Consider the following 14,511-nt stretch of genomic DNA (forward strand, 5'->3'; position numbering starts at 1 on the left):
AGCTACATGCAAAAAAAAAAAAAAAAAGACTAAAATAAAGCTGTCGTATTTATCTCAATACCTTAGGAGTCTGAGATTCCTTACATAACAGAGGAAATTCCCGGAGGGAATCAATGCTTCCCCAGCAAAGGCTGGGGACTTGGGATGACACACAAATTTCAGAGGTAGATAAACTTGGGTATGACCTTGGCTCTGCTATCTGCTGTTACCTGACCTTGGGCAACACTACTCAAGCACTTTGAGTCTCGATTTCCTGGTCTGTAAAATGCAGGGCTGTGATCCCTAGAGCTGACTTTTGTGCCAGATAGGTACTCTGGCACAGAGTATGGAGGTGGCTATGTTATGATTGTGCAGGGATTCAACATGAAGAACAAACAAGGCTGATGGGTCTCTCGCCAGTTTTATGAAGGGTCTACCACCAGATCATGAACATGGGGGATTGGTGGGTGGCTCTCAAGTTTTGTTAGGAGTCTGAGCAACAGCTATGACATAAGCAATTACCTCAGTGTATTTTTCCCCCCAAACCAGCCTTAACAGACATGGCTTTATTCTGCCTTTGAGAGATTCCATTTAGGCAAAACTCCCAGGCATCAAAGTCAAAAGCAGGTAACTGAGCCGAGTTTCTAGGAAGCAGAGGCGGATCTCCTGACACTTCCCTGAGTCAGTGTCCTGATGGGCATAGTCCTGCCCAAAGTATCAGAGACCAGAAGGGACCAAAGAGAACCAGGAAAGTCATCAGGGAAAGGACAGGGCCGCTCAGTGGCATCTTACCTTATCTTCATTGGCAACAAGCAAAGTTTCCATCCCCATTTTCAGACGTTGAATTTCTTGGTCTAAAAGAATTTAAATGTAGGAAGAATTATTTATATAAAATGCAGACAACTAGTTCTACCTGCTAAGATGCTACAACTTTCTGTGTGAATAAATTATACATCACTCCTTACTTCTTCAAAGAGCCCATGATGGTGTCTGGCACACAGTCTCATTAAATATTTGTTGGATAATTGAACAAATTAACCTGGTATTTTGTCTTCTCTTTATAGACATTTCTTTGTAGGGGGTGGGGGGACAAAACGTCATTTACTCAAGGGTGTTGTAGAAGAACCCCCAAACTTTTTACAACTGATATCCCAGAAGAAAATTGACATTTATCCTTTATAACTTGAGTAAGCATGGACTTGGGCTGCTAACTAGTTTCAGAGAGAATCAAGAATCACACAGTCCCATGGATTATACCAGAGGAGAATTTAAAACAAGAAGAGTCTCCAGCCAAATGGAGACAGGGAAAGAATGATTATGTAAAAAGAGCCAAGTACTTGGCTCAGTTAGGAAAGGCATAGTCAGAGTTGACTAACAATGTTTAAATGGATCTATAAATACATTGAAACAAACTCTACAGTCAAGGAAAACAATCTTAGTTCATCGTAAACCTACAGAATTTCCCTATGTGCCCAGGGGTCCTTGTCAGTCTGTGGTAGATGACAGTGGCCTTCCCCCACTCTGGACCCAACAGAGACTCTCTGGAATTCTTCACAAACTATCTGGAGAGCCAGGTCAAAGGACAAAGACTAAAGGGCCTGGGAGTCATTCCGCCAAATAGGTGGAGGTCTAGGAATTAGCACATAGTTTTTCCAAAACAAAGCCCAATACCCATCCCAAATTGGCTTTTACAGAGAATAGGTATGTCTACGTAAGTAAAGTTCAGGAGACAAGGGAACAAAAGTATGAATGGGCACCCCATCTCTCTGGATGCTTGCTATAGCCAACAAGAGCAGGAAGAATGGATTGACAGACTCTGTGTAAACAGATGTAGGGATTCATTTTTCAGAGGAAGGTATAGAGTGCTGCTTGGTGTCTTAGGCTCTTGGTGGTTTGTGGAGGGGAGGGTGGTAAGCTCCAGATGAAGAATGCAAATCTTGATGCTTTGGGCAGGGCCTAACCGGACAAGGCCCTAAAGATCAGCTCCGGGAGGTACCCCAGGCAGGGCCTGGAAAGTGTGATCTGTGGGGAGGCATAGGGTGCAGGGGGAAGCCTGCCTGACCTGCAGTCATGGCCTGGGGAGCTCTCTATCCAAGTTTAGCATCTATCCAAGTCTAGAGTGTCTTAGTGGTCTGCATGCTCCACATTAGACCATGGGAGATAGATGACCCTCAATGGCCGGTGAAGACACTGAGAAAGGCTGGTGGAGGGATGAGCATGTGGGTCACTGTTTCCTTCTCCAGCCTCAGCCACTGTTTCCAGGGCTGCATGGCTCCCCACCCCAGCCAGGGATCCAAGCTGAGGCGTGCTGAGGAGACTCGGTAGTGGAGCCAGTTCACAGGGCCACATGATCTCCTCCAGCAACACTCAGCAGCCTGAGGGCAAGAGGAGAAGCTGGAAGGTGTGTGATTATTTTGTATGCAAGGCAAATAGCTGCAAATATCAAATACACATTAATAAGAATATTTGAGGATCCAGCCTCTATTTTTAATCAGCAAGACTTGAACTCCTTAGGGACCATTCACTATCTTTTCATTTATTCAAAAAATATTCCTTGGCAGCTATGGACTGAATGCTGTGTGAGGCTCTGTGGATATGCTCTCAGGTAAGACAGTCACAGTCCCTGCCACCAAGGAAGGACAACAGTCAAAGGGACTTTGCAAAACACAACACTGGTTATAATAAGTGCTATGAAAGAAACAACAGGAATACTGAGCCTGAGAAAAGTAGGGGCACCTCGTTGAGGTGGGATGGCCAGGATAGGTCTTTCCGAGAGGTAACACTTAAGTTGAGATCCAAAGGATGAGAAATGACGGGCTTTACAGGCCCGTGTGTGCACACACGAACACATACACATGTACATGCACACCGCGTGCCTCCTCACACAGTTGTTCACATACCCAGAGACTCACAAGCCCACTTATAAGAGAGAACCCAGGCCAAGGGGCGACTGCACTGTCACCGACCAGCCAGTTACCTTTCTCTGCGTGGTCACTGTGCAGAGCTGCTGACCTGGAGAGCTGGCTGTGCAGACGCTCAATTTCTGCATCCTTCAGGGCCACCTGCTCTTGCAGCTGGGCTACCTCAGCCTGGAAGAGAAAAAGGCATCCGACCAGCTCAGAGGGACCACCAGATCATGACAAAGCATTTCCAGTCAGAAATCCAGGGCCCGCAGGTCCTAGGACCCGTTAAGAAGTTAACAGGTCAGAGCAAAGTAGCCAGAGGCAAGTAGTGAGAGGTGTTCACAGCCCTCCCCACAAGGTGGCGCTCTGGGGAATGACGTGCTCTTCCTGGCCATTCTGGACACTGGCCCTCCCCTCCCCTCTCCACCTCCCTCCTAGCTGCTCTTTCTCCTGCTTCCTCCTCCCTGACTGGACTGGACTCTTTCCCTCCCCTGCCTTCTGTAATCCACACACCACTGAGGCCCGAGGAGGTGTGTGTGTGTGAAATCGGAAGGCTGCCCTTGGTCCAAAGATGAATACTCTCTTTCTGGACATAGTCTCTCTTCCTCCCAAGATACTCCTGGGACAGCATGTATGTACACCACTGTAACAAGTACGTGCATCTTTCATTTTTCCACCCCTTACAGGAAATACAGTGGAAAGCAAATCACCATGAGTAGATAATGAGTAAGCCGAGAGTTCCCTGCCTCAAACTCTGCTACCCTGAATGCACAGCCACTGCCTCAGCCCAACCTCAGGCACCGATGCTCCTTTCCTCAAATGTAATTACATACAAGCACTCAGGTATGCTGAGTGGACATACTTGTGTAAATCAAGCATGTGAGTACAACACAGGTGCTAACACACATTCATGTAGGCAGCTGCACTGGGTAGTACCCAAATGTCTACCGAGTACAGCAGATTAAATTTCACACATAATAGGAGGTGAGGTTGTTCCAGGGGCTTCCCAGGTGGCTCAATGGGTAAAGAATCTGCCTGCAATGCAGGAGACGCAGGCAGACACGGGTTCAATCCCCAGGTCAGGGAGATCCCCTGGAGGAAGACATGGCAACCCACTCCAATAATCTTGCCTGGAGAATCCCATGGACAGAGGAGTCTAGCAGTCTGTAGTCCACAAAGAGTCGAATACAACCAAGCATGCAGGCACACACGAGGTTGTCCCTGCCTTTCATGCTCATGAGAAGATCAGAACTGGGTGGGTCCCATCCTAAGAGGTACACTGGCTTTGGAGTCAAACAAACTTGGATTCTCTCATTTCCTAGTTGGGTAAGTGGTTTAGCTTTTCTGAGTCTTGGTTCATCTACAAAGCCAGGAGAATAGCTTTTAGCTCATGGGCTGTAGTGAGGAGTAAATATGATAATAGTTACAAACAACTTAGCCTCATGCTCGGTAGACAGTAAGTCCTCAGTCAGTGCTATCTATTGCTGTTCTCATCCTATTCCTTCCCTTATGGATAGCTAGTTAGTTTGCTGAACATCAAGCCAGACTAAGAGAGAGGGTGAGAACTGACTCCCAGCCAGACAACAGCACACATACTTCTCCCTGAGCACCCCTCCCCCATGTAGCCCAATGGTGTCCCACCTTAATTCTGCAAAGTTATGGTATGGACTTGTCCTTTCATGAGGTCATCTTTGAGCATCTCAAGTAACCAAATGATCACTGGCCTGTTGGTGGATCTTCCACCAAACATTCCTGTGTTCAGTTTCAGGACACATGGACGGAGTGTCTGCTTTCCATTGACTCCATGCTCATTGCATTCTTATATCAACCCTCACTCAGTCCTCACAGGAAACCAAGGGATGAAGAACTATCCCTGTACATCACTGGGGAGAAAGCAGGAGCAGTGAAGGATTCGACTGAGTATAGACAGATGAGGGCTGCTCTTATGGGGCTAGGGCACCCACAGCCTACCTCCAAGGGTCTGGACAAACCTTCCTTAATGTCCCCTAATTGGGACTGTGTAAAAACAAAGAGGTGGCAAGGAGTGGGTTTCCTTACCCGAAGTCCCTACAGAGCACTGTCCCTCTGCTTGGCTTCCACCCACAGAGTACGGACAGCCAAGGCCAGATGTGCCAAACGGTTTGTGGAGACTTGCAGTCAGGGGGCAGCTTCTCACAGCTAACTCAGGGCCTTGGAGCCCATGGGCTTATAATTAATGGTGACAGTAGCTTCAGAAAACACTAGCATTGTGTGCATGGGTGCTAAGTCGCTCCAGTGGTGTACGACTGTGCGACTCTATGGACTGCAGCCCACCAGGCTCCTCTGTCCATGGGATTCTCCTGGCAAGAATACTGGAGTGGGTTGCCCTGCCCTCCTCCAGGGGATCTTCCTGACCCAGGGATTGAACCTGCATCTCTTATGTCTCTCTTGCATTGGCAGGTGGGTTTTTTTAATCACAAGCGCCACCTGGGAAACCCCTTAGCCCTGGGACTCTATCCAAATTCATCTCATTTCTATAGTGAAAAATGAAAGTATTAGCTCAGTCATGTCCAACTCTTTGTGACCCCATGGACTGTAGCCTACCAGGTTCCTCTGTCCATGGAGTTCTCCAGTAGAATACCGGAGTGAGTAGCCATTCTCTCCCTTCTCCAGGGGATCTTCCTGAACCAGGGGTCTCCTGCATTGCAGGCAGATTCTTTACTGTCTCATTTCTATAAGGGTCAGACTAATCTTGGAAGATAGTCTCTTTTCTTGCACCTTCTACACCCATTTCTACCCTTCTTCGCAGATAGGGTGAAAGCTAGTTTCTGCTAGGAATCCACATGCCTGATTCTTGTCTGCAGGCCCCACAGTGGACACCAGTGATGTCCAGGGGCCTATCTATCAAGGCAGAGCCAAGGCTCTTCTCTCTGAGGCCTGCGTCTGGGTGAGGTCATTTATTTACAACTCTACAGACCAACTGACTGGGTGCCCCTTCCTGTATGCCAATTTTCACAGAATAGGCAAGAAATGACAGGTGCTCTCTTATGCTTAGAGAGGTATCTGTTCCAAAGCTGGGAAGTCTACAACAGCACAGAGGCCCTGCATCTGACCATCAGAAAAATTATGGTACTTCCATGGCCACTGAGACTGGAGCTGTGTGGCAAGAGATTTGGGACAAAGTCATGCAGACTGGTGCCAAGCAGAGACGGGGGGCTCCATCTCCCTTAATTAAACCCAGGGACCAGGCCCTATAGCCACTGCACTGCTACATTTATGGACCAAGAAGCTTTGCACAGAAAACTAAAGAACTTTAACAAACAAGACAGGTTTCAATTGCAGGGAATTAGGATGACAGAATGACACAGACCTAGATCAAAATCTCACCTTGGCCACTCTGAGCCTCAGTTTCCTCAGCAGAAAAATGAAGATAATAAATCAACAGACCTCACTGGGTTACTTTATGGCCCAAATGAGAAAACGTGTGCAAAGGGCTTGACACATCCTGGCACAAAGAGGGGTTCCAGACCTGGTGGTTATTAAATAACCCATAGTATCTCAAAGGTCTATGTGCCAAGGCAGAGCGTTTTGGTGATTTAAGAGCTACTTGGTTTTAGAATAGAAGGCGGGGTGTATAACTTCAAAGGTTTCACCAAGACAAGACTTGCTTGAGTGGATCATGGTGATAGAAGGTTCTGAGATGTTAGAGAAACGATGCTCCTAGAACTGTGGACTGGGACTCATAGAGCATACAAGGGACACTTAGATAAAGACAGAGCAGTAAGTGAACAAGCAGATTGTCCAGCGCTGCTGCTGAATAGCTATAAGATCTGGGGAAAGTTACCTAACTACTCTGTGCCTCAGTTTCCTCATCAAGAAAGTAGTCAAGAAAATTATTTACACTTATACATACATCAACATGATATTCAGAGTTTTTTTTTTAACAGTATGGTATAAAATTATGAATAAATTATCAACACCAAAAATTAACAGAGAGACCTCCCCCCCCAAAAAAAAAAACAGAAATGCCTGGAAGGAAATATTAATAGTGGTTAACTCCTGGGTGGTATACGAGTGATTTTTACTCCTTTAAATTTTTGTGATTTAAAACTTATCTCTAATGATTATTGTTCTTATAATCATTTAAAGTTATAGGAAAATAAAGTATAAACTAGATGTGGAAAAAAAAAAATTCTAAGATGAAAATGGGCTTCCCTGATAGCTCAGTTGGTAAAGAATCCTCCTGCAATGTAGGAGACCCCAGTTCGATTCCTGGGTTGGGAAAATCTGCTGGAGAAGGGATAGTCTACCCACTCCAGTATTCTTGGATTTCCCTTGTGGCTCAGCTGGTAAGGAATATGCCTGCAGTGCAGGAGACCTGGGTTCAATCCCTAGCTTGGGAAGGTCCCTGGAGAAGGGAAAGGCTACCCACTCCAGTATTCTGGCCTGGAGAATTCCATGGACTATATAGCCCATGTGGTCTCTAAGAGTCAGACAGGACTGAGTGACTTTCACTTAGCAGTAAAATGAAAGTGCCTACGGGACTACCTGGTGACACCTGTGGGTGGCGCTGCAGAGCTCTTGGTGGAAAGGCAGGCGTGTGTGTGCACCCTAGGTAGCCCAGGCCACTTCCTCAGGCAGGAAAGCTGCTTCAGGGTTTTAAGGCTTCCTTACCTCAACCCCAGATGTCCTTCCTCTGCCCCCAAAGAAGTCTAACTCTGTATTTTAATGTGAAATTTCCTACTGCTTAAGTGCAAGCTAATTCAAAGCTTTAAAATACAATGTTCTGGCCAAAACAATAAATGTGTGGGTTGGATCCGTTTCAACTAGTAGAGAAAATGAAGGAAGAAACAAAAGAGGGAAGAATAACACTTATTTTGCAAAAATAATATATCACTGGTATCCTTTAAACAGCAAGTTCCTCAGTTCAATAGAAATATGGTTTGGTTAAAAAAAAAGACAAGTACATATTTTTAGGAATTGCTAAAAATAAAACATGCCTCTTTTTAGTAACTGATTACTAGAGGGACTGCTAAATTTAAAATAATGCAACCAAGATAATGTTGGCATTCATCTGCCCTAAAACTCATCACTCATAGCGCCTCAGCATGGGGGTTGCCGTGGGACACAGAGACTTTGTGACTTCAGCAACTCATAACCTCGGGGGCTTTCTCCAGGGGAAGAGCCCTCCTGGATTAGATCCATCTGCTTACACAATCTGCACTGTTGCCTGTGCATACAGTGGGGTCAATTCACATTTCTCAAGCTAAGGCTACTGCACACCCCAGGCTCAGACACAGACCCTCCCCACTGGGCTCAAAGCCTCTCCATAAACAGCAGGACTGCCTCTTACCTTGGTGGCCTTTAGTTTCCATTCATACTGATTCCGTTCATTTTCCAACTCTTCCACCTTGATTTTGAGGTGCCGGAGCTCCTGCAGTAACTCCTAGACGAGTGAGGAAGACAGAGTTCTGATGGTTAAAGAACAGGGTGTTGCCAGGATCTACAACCCTGTATAAGCACATGCACAGAGGACGAAGCCAAGGCAGGAGCCACCGCGTCAGACTCTGCACTGTGGCTGGCTCCGATCTTTAAAGGTGGCTGGTCCTTATTTCAGGAAGAGCTGTGTGCCCATTACAAAACAGAGGCCTGGAGTTTCAGACATAAGGAAGAGAAAACTTTTTCTTTTAGAACCTGTTCCCCTCCACCTTTCTAACATCTGCATTCCCTGTAGGGGGCGCCCAAACCATGCACACATGTGTATAGGACAGGAGAGGTAGGGTTTGGGAGCAAGAGAAACAGACATGCAAAAAAAAAAAAAAAAGCCGAGCCAGCCTCGGAGGAGGCGGGGTGGTCGAGGAACCTAAAGGGAGGTCAGGGAGGAAGTGAAGTGACAAGCCAGGAGGACAGAAATCAAACACTGCAAGGACAAATGCTAAAGTGTGAAATGTAAAGGCTGGCCTGGGTGTTCTAGTTCTGGGTGTTCTAGAGGAGGGAGTTGGCTTGAAGAAAGGAGGAAGAGGGGAGGCATCTAGGGAGCGGGCAGAGAGGAAGCATGAAGGCAGACAGCCTGTTGGGCTGGAGCAGAGGATGGGCAGCTTCAGTGGGAAATGAGGCCAGGAGATAAGGTGGGGCCTTACTGTAAAGGCTGTTGGATGAGAATATAAAGACTTCTGAAGCCATTCTTTAGATCATATTATAGGAAGCCACTGAAGGTTGCTGACTGGGAAGGTGACATTTAAACAACTTGCTGATGGTGGAGCTGGAAATCAGGCCTGTTATCTTCTGAGCCCAGGGCCCCTGCTTTCTACAGTACCCCTTCAGTAAAGACACCACTGAGCACCCTTGTCCCAAACCTAGGGTCCTTTAACAGACAAATGGTCCTGTTGACTGGTTTCGTTCAGAAAAATTAGCATAAAAGTGATTATTTTCATAGACTTTCTGAACTCCAGACTCATGTAACTTTCCACTTAACATCTCCACATGGATGGCATCTGGGCCTCTTCCAACTGTCATGGCCCAAGTGGAACTCTCAGTTCCCCCTTTTAGATATCCCTGTCTCACTAAATGGCATCTCCATCTTGCGTCAGAAACTCAGGATCCCTCCTTGGCATCTCTTTGGTCTTTCCTCCACATACGTAATCTACAGAGCCTTGTAAATTCTACCTTCAAGGAAATTGCCTCAGTCTCTTGTTTATCTTCAACTCTACCGTGGCTACTCTGATCCAGCAGTCAGTGCTGACAGCCTGGACAGTCTCTCTGCTGGCTGGTCCTCTGTTGTCTTGCCCTTCTTGAATCCACTGGCCCCATGGCATCCAGGGGAACAATATGATTGAAGCACAAATCTGATCCTGGCCTTCCCTGCTCTTCAAAGGTCATGAACTTTAACCCATGACCAATACAGCCTGGCCTGACCCTGCACCCTGCCTGCCTCTTGTATCACTCTCTCCCCCCAGTTATACTCCAACCACGCCCGTACTTTTTAGTTCCATCTGACCTGGGCCCTCACACCTGCAGCTCCCTCAGGTTAATCCTGTCAGGTTAATCCCTGCCCATCCTTCAGGCTGCTTTGAGCAAAGCTATCCCAACCTCCACACTTACTCAGATCTCCCTTCTATACTCTTGTGGTGTCTGTATCATCTTTTACATCATTTGCAATTAAACATTTACCGGTGTGACTGCTAATGGCTAGTTCTCCTCCTATATCGTGAACTCTGTGAGCTTTGCTAACCTCTGGCACATAGTCAAGTATGCATTATTTCTTGATGAATGAACACATGCAACTCAAGCCATCTTTTAACTGACCTGGAGCTCTTTACATTCTGAGATAAGCCACCAGAAAGTGACATCGCTTCCACTTGAACTTTGTAGGATGTTTACTAAGATTTTTTTTTATAACTGAGGTGAACATTTGTTGCTGCCCTTAAAAAAAAAACAGTCTTTCAAGCTAAGATTATTGCCTCCTTGATCTGCAACATTAGAATTTAAGGCCTGTTGTGACTTGTAGCAGATTCAAGATCATTTTCTGAGTCTAACTGTGCTTGAGGGGGACGCCAGGCCTGCTGATGGCAGAACCCAAAGTGTGCGGGTTACTGCTGAGGAGTGGCCATCATGGGGACAGAGAGCAGGACCATCTCCCAGGCTTGGTGACCTCTTGGGCCCAGTCTCTTCCTTTTCAGCTATTTGTTGCCCATCATGAGCTATAAACACTGGTGCCCACTCTCATTTCTCTCACCAGTCTTTCTGGGGTGACCCGCTCTCCATGGGGTCAGCACCTTGTCAGAGCTCCTCTTTCCAAATCTGCACCTCATCTTGACCCTCGTTTTGTTCCCCACCGAGCCCTGCCCCCTCACACCCAAGTCAGAGTAGAGATTTTCAACACGTCCCATAGTTGGATATAACATCACGGCAACTTCCGACAGACATGGCTACCGTGACCGTGAGCTTCCCAGTCCTCTTCAGTAGGGGGCCTTGGAGGCACAGGCTCATGGCTGTGCAGCTGCCATCACAAAACGCTGGTGACACCAGTGCGAGGGGTCAAGTCCAGAGTCCCAGTCAGATGCACTCCACAGGCCCAGAGGCGGTGAGAACCCTCAACGTGATCATGTGGGGGAATTTCCCCCAGAAACTGAGATGATGACAGTTGTCAAATACATGGAAACTTGTGTTCTATTTTCTCACTGGGGATAAATCCCTTTAAATATAAACTTGAAAGGATTCTTTCATGATGCTATTTTTTTCTTAAATTAAAAAAAAAGAAATCACATGAGACGAAGCTTCATTTAATCTCCCAGCCCAGGAGGAAGAGCTGGTGTCTGAGTCAGACCTGGGAAGGGAGCTCTTGAAGCTTCCCTTGATACCAATGCCCCATCATTTGGGGCACCTGACACACCTCATTCCCAGCCCCGAGGGAAATGAGTGCAGTCACCCGTCAGAGGGCTGGCCTCTCCTGCTCAGACCCTGCTGGGGGAGGGTCACAGAGCTCGGCTCATGTCCCCCAAGGGGGAGTCCCAAGCTCTGCCCAGAAGTGACTGCAGATCCATGTTAAGCTAGAGCACACGGTTCTGGTTAGGAGATACCCCGGTCCCTCCGCCATGAGACGCCCCACACACACATGCTCCCATATACTTAAGTGTGGTGCCTACAGGTGACCCCTCCCCGTGGGCACAGTTCTGGCCGCAGGGCTGGGGCCGGGCCGCACCGTCGCCGGCCGCCACCTCCTCAGGGTAGTCCCTACTGAGAGAGAGGCGCTCTTGCATCTGCCTGTGGATGTCCAGCTGCAGCCTACACATCTGCTCCTGCAGCTCACTGATCACATTCAGAACCGACTGTAGGAAGGAAGAGAGAGGAGAAAAAAGCACTCAGGGTCAGTCTGCACTCACACACGGGAACTCCCTGGGAAAGCAGAACAGAAGGACGGAAGTGTGCAGCGGGGCACCCGGGGGTCACTGTCCACGACCACCTGCTCTCTTCACAGGAACAAAAAGATGCGGTGTTTTCCCTCACCTGCCCCATCAGCAGGCCTGTCTTGCAATTTGAAACCGCCCCCCCCCCACCGGCAGTGCCTTCGTGCCATACCGGGGGCCATCATTACATGTCTGCGTCCGAGATGCAGAGTCCAGCAATGGCAGAGATGGGCGTACATATGGACACATCCCGTCTACACACACCAACGCCCTCCCCAAACATACCAACACCTGAGTACCAGGGACATACAGCACACAACACGTTCACGGGTCCCCAACCCTAAGCACTCCATCACACCCAACACCACACCTGACTCCTCTGAAGCCTCAAGAACAGTTTGGCCATTTATGTCAACTTCGGAAAAATACTGCAACTTTTAGAATTCATACCTACTTAGTTCTGAATCTCTTGGACTAGCAGCTCCACTAGGCTTTCCTGTATTGTATCTACTCCACAGACATCTAGTGGCATTCTTCAGGGACCCAAGGCCATAGTAAGCAGTGGCACTAATGGGCGAGTGAAGAGAAACAAATAAAAATCACAAATGGTTGTAAGTGCTATGCCAGGAAGATGGCGGGGCTTTCGGAGAGTGGTGAGGGACTAATTCTGCCTGGGTCAGGTCAGAGATGGGACGAGTCTCAGTGATGTCAAGTAGGCACATTCTAGACCCCTCACCTGGGTGGAGGTAAAGGAGACGAGGAGTCAGGGACTGGGTGATATGGTGGATGATGGTACTGCTCACATCAACAAGATACCCAAGAGGCTGGGGAAGACTGTGGGCAGAGTGAAGGAGATGGCTGGCAATAGATCTAAACAGAGCCTAGGGTGGTCAGGGTGGCAGCCAATTACAGTGTTTAGCCCCTCTCTGCCCACCTTTACTGACATTCTAAGCACTGTGCTGAGGAGTCTGCCCCCTGGTACCTGCCCAGGCATGCAAAGTTTTCCATCCCCAATAGAAACTGTGTTTTCTTTAAAAAGAAAAGCTCCTCCCCCCAACCTTGTTGGGTCCAGGTGGCAGGTTGGGGCTGAGAGGACACTGGGCTAGGGTCCTACGCCAGCCGCTCCACTTGAACTCGGGGAGCTGCACTGCAGGCATGGCTGTTGTAAGCGGGCCCCTGGCCTCCCAGCCACTCTGCCCTGGAGCTAGCTCACCTAAATCAGCCTGAGATGGCCCCACACCGTCTTCACCCAGAATCAGCGTCAGAAGGTGGGCCGCCCTGGCTCAGCTGACTTTGGTAAACACCTTGAATGGTGCCTGGCACACAGGGGCCTTTGATAAATGGGAGCTCACTTTCCCCCAATGCTTATCCTTTTGCCACCAAGTACTTGACCCATAAAGAATGAAGGAGAGAAACTGGGAGAGCAATCAAAAACATCTCAAGGGCACGGGACACAGTGAAGGCCCACGAGACATCGATGGCTGACAATAAAAGCCCAGGCTTTTGTTGCTTTTGTTGTATGCTTCCCATACTGGCCACTCTTCCAGAACCCTTAGTCTCTCCTAGTCACTGGCCCCGCAGGTCTTCAGACCTGTTCTTCTCTCTCTCATGTAAATTTCAAGAACTTTGCTGTCCTCATTCTTATCTTGTTCCCTTCATTGGTATCTCTCAAGTGAGGGGTCTAGACCCACTGACCCTGGTTTTTATCACCTCATCCCTACCTCGTCTCCAGGCAAATGAGCTGGAGCTCTGTCTCCACCACACAAGGGGTCAGTGCCCACCACCTAGTCAGATCCACACACGTGTTCTCTGTCCTCAAGCTACATGGCTCCCTCTTTCTACTCCTTACCTTCAGCAACTCAGAACTACTCAGGTTCTTCTGGCCTCTCTTTTACTCTTTTTCTGCCAACTTATCCATCACTCCAGCCTGTGTGGGTCTTCATGAATCCCAATGTCCACTGACCCACTTAGTTTTTCTTTGGCTTCCTGTCATCACAACTTCAAGGCCTTCTATTTCAGCATCCAAATTATGGACTAAAAATGCTCACCAGGCAGGAGGACTAAGGGCAGATGACATGACCCTTTACAAAAAAATCTTCCTAGTAGGAATCTTAAGGCACTATTTATTATCATTTGGGTACCAATAAGATGCTTGCTCCTTGGAAGAAAAGTTATGACTAACCTTGACAGCTTATCAAAAAGCAGAGACATTACTTTGCCAACAAAGGTCCATCTAGTCAAAGCTATGGTTTCTCCAGTAGTCATGTATGGATGTGAGAGTTGGACTATAAAGAAAGCTGAGCACCGAAGAATTGATGCTTTTGAACTGTGGTGTTGGAGAAGACTCTTGAGAGTCCCTTGGACTGCAAGGAGATCCAACCAGTCCATTCTAAAGGAAATCAGTCCTGAATCCTCATTGGAAGGACTGATGCTGAAGCTGAAGCTCCAATACTTTGGCCACCTGATGCGAAGAACTGACTCATTTGAAAAGACCCCGATGCTGGGAAAGATTGAAAGTGGGAGAAGGGGACAACAGAGAATGAGATGGTTGGATGGCATCACTGACTCAATGGACATGAGTTTGAGTAAACTCCGGGAGCTGGTGATGGACAGGGAGGTCTGGCGTGCTGCAGTCCATGGGGTCGCAAAGAGTCGGACACGACTGAGCGACTGAACTGAACTGATGCCTATTTTGGCATTCATCCTAAATTCCTATATCTTATCCACAAGACTATCCCAGGCAG

General features: G+C 47.9%; 1 protein-coding gene across 16 annotated transcripts in view; it reads right to left on the reverse strand.

Moving 5' to 3' along the window:
• PPFIBP2 (PPFIA binding protein 2) overlaps nt 1–14,511 on the reverse strand; it is a 161,860-nt gene that overhangs the window by 33,503 nt on the left and 113,846 nt on the right. For 11 of the 16 annotated variants that reach the window (XM_043904032.1, XM_043904057.1, XM_043904023.1 and 8 more), the window contains 4 exons: nt 11,507–11,689; nt 8,215–8,307; nt 2,957–3,068; nt 772–833 (listed from right to left, as the gene is read on the reverse strand). In XM_043904032.1, coding sequence (XP_043759967.1) covers nt 772–833; nt 2,957–3,068; nt 8,215–8,307; nt 11,507–11,689 — 450 coding nt within the window. The remainder of the gene's footprint in view (nt 1–771; nt 834–2,956; nt 3,069–8,214; nt 8,308–11,506; nt 11,690–14,511) is intronic. The other 5 variants (XM_043904094.1, XM_043904102.1, XM_043904110.1 and 2 more) reach the window with 1 other exon arrangement.

Source organism: Cervus elaphus, chromosome 1 (assembly GCF_910594005.1).
Source record: "Cervus elaphus chromosome 1, mCerEla1.1, whole genome shotgun sequence".
In the NCBI taxonomy this organism is placed as follows: Eukaryota; Metazoa; Chordata; class Mammalia; order Artiodactyla; family Cervidae; genus Cervus; species Cervus elaphus.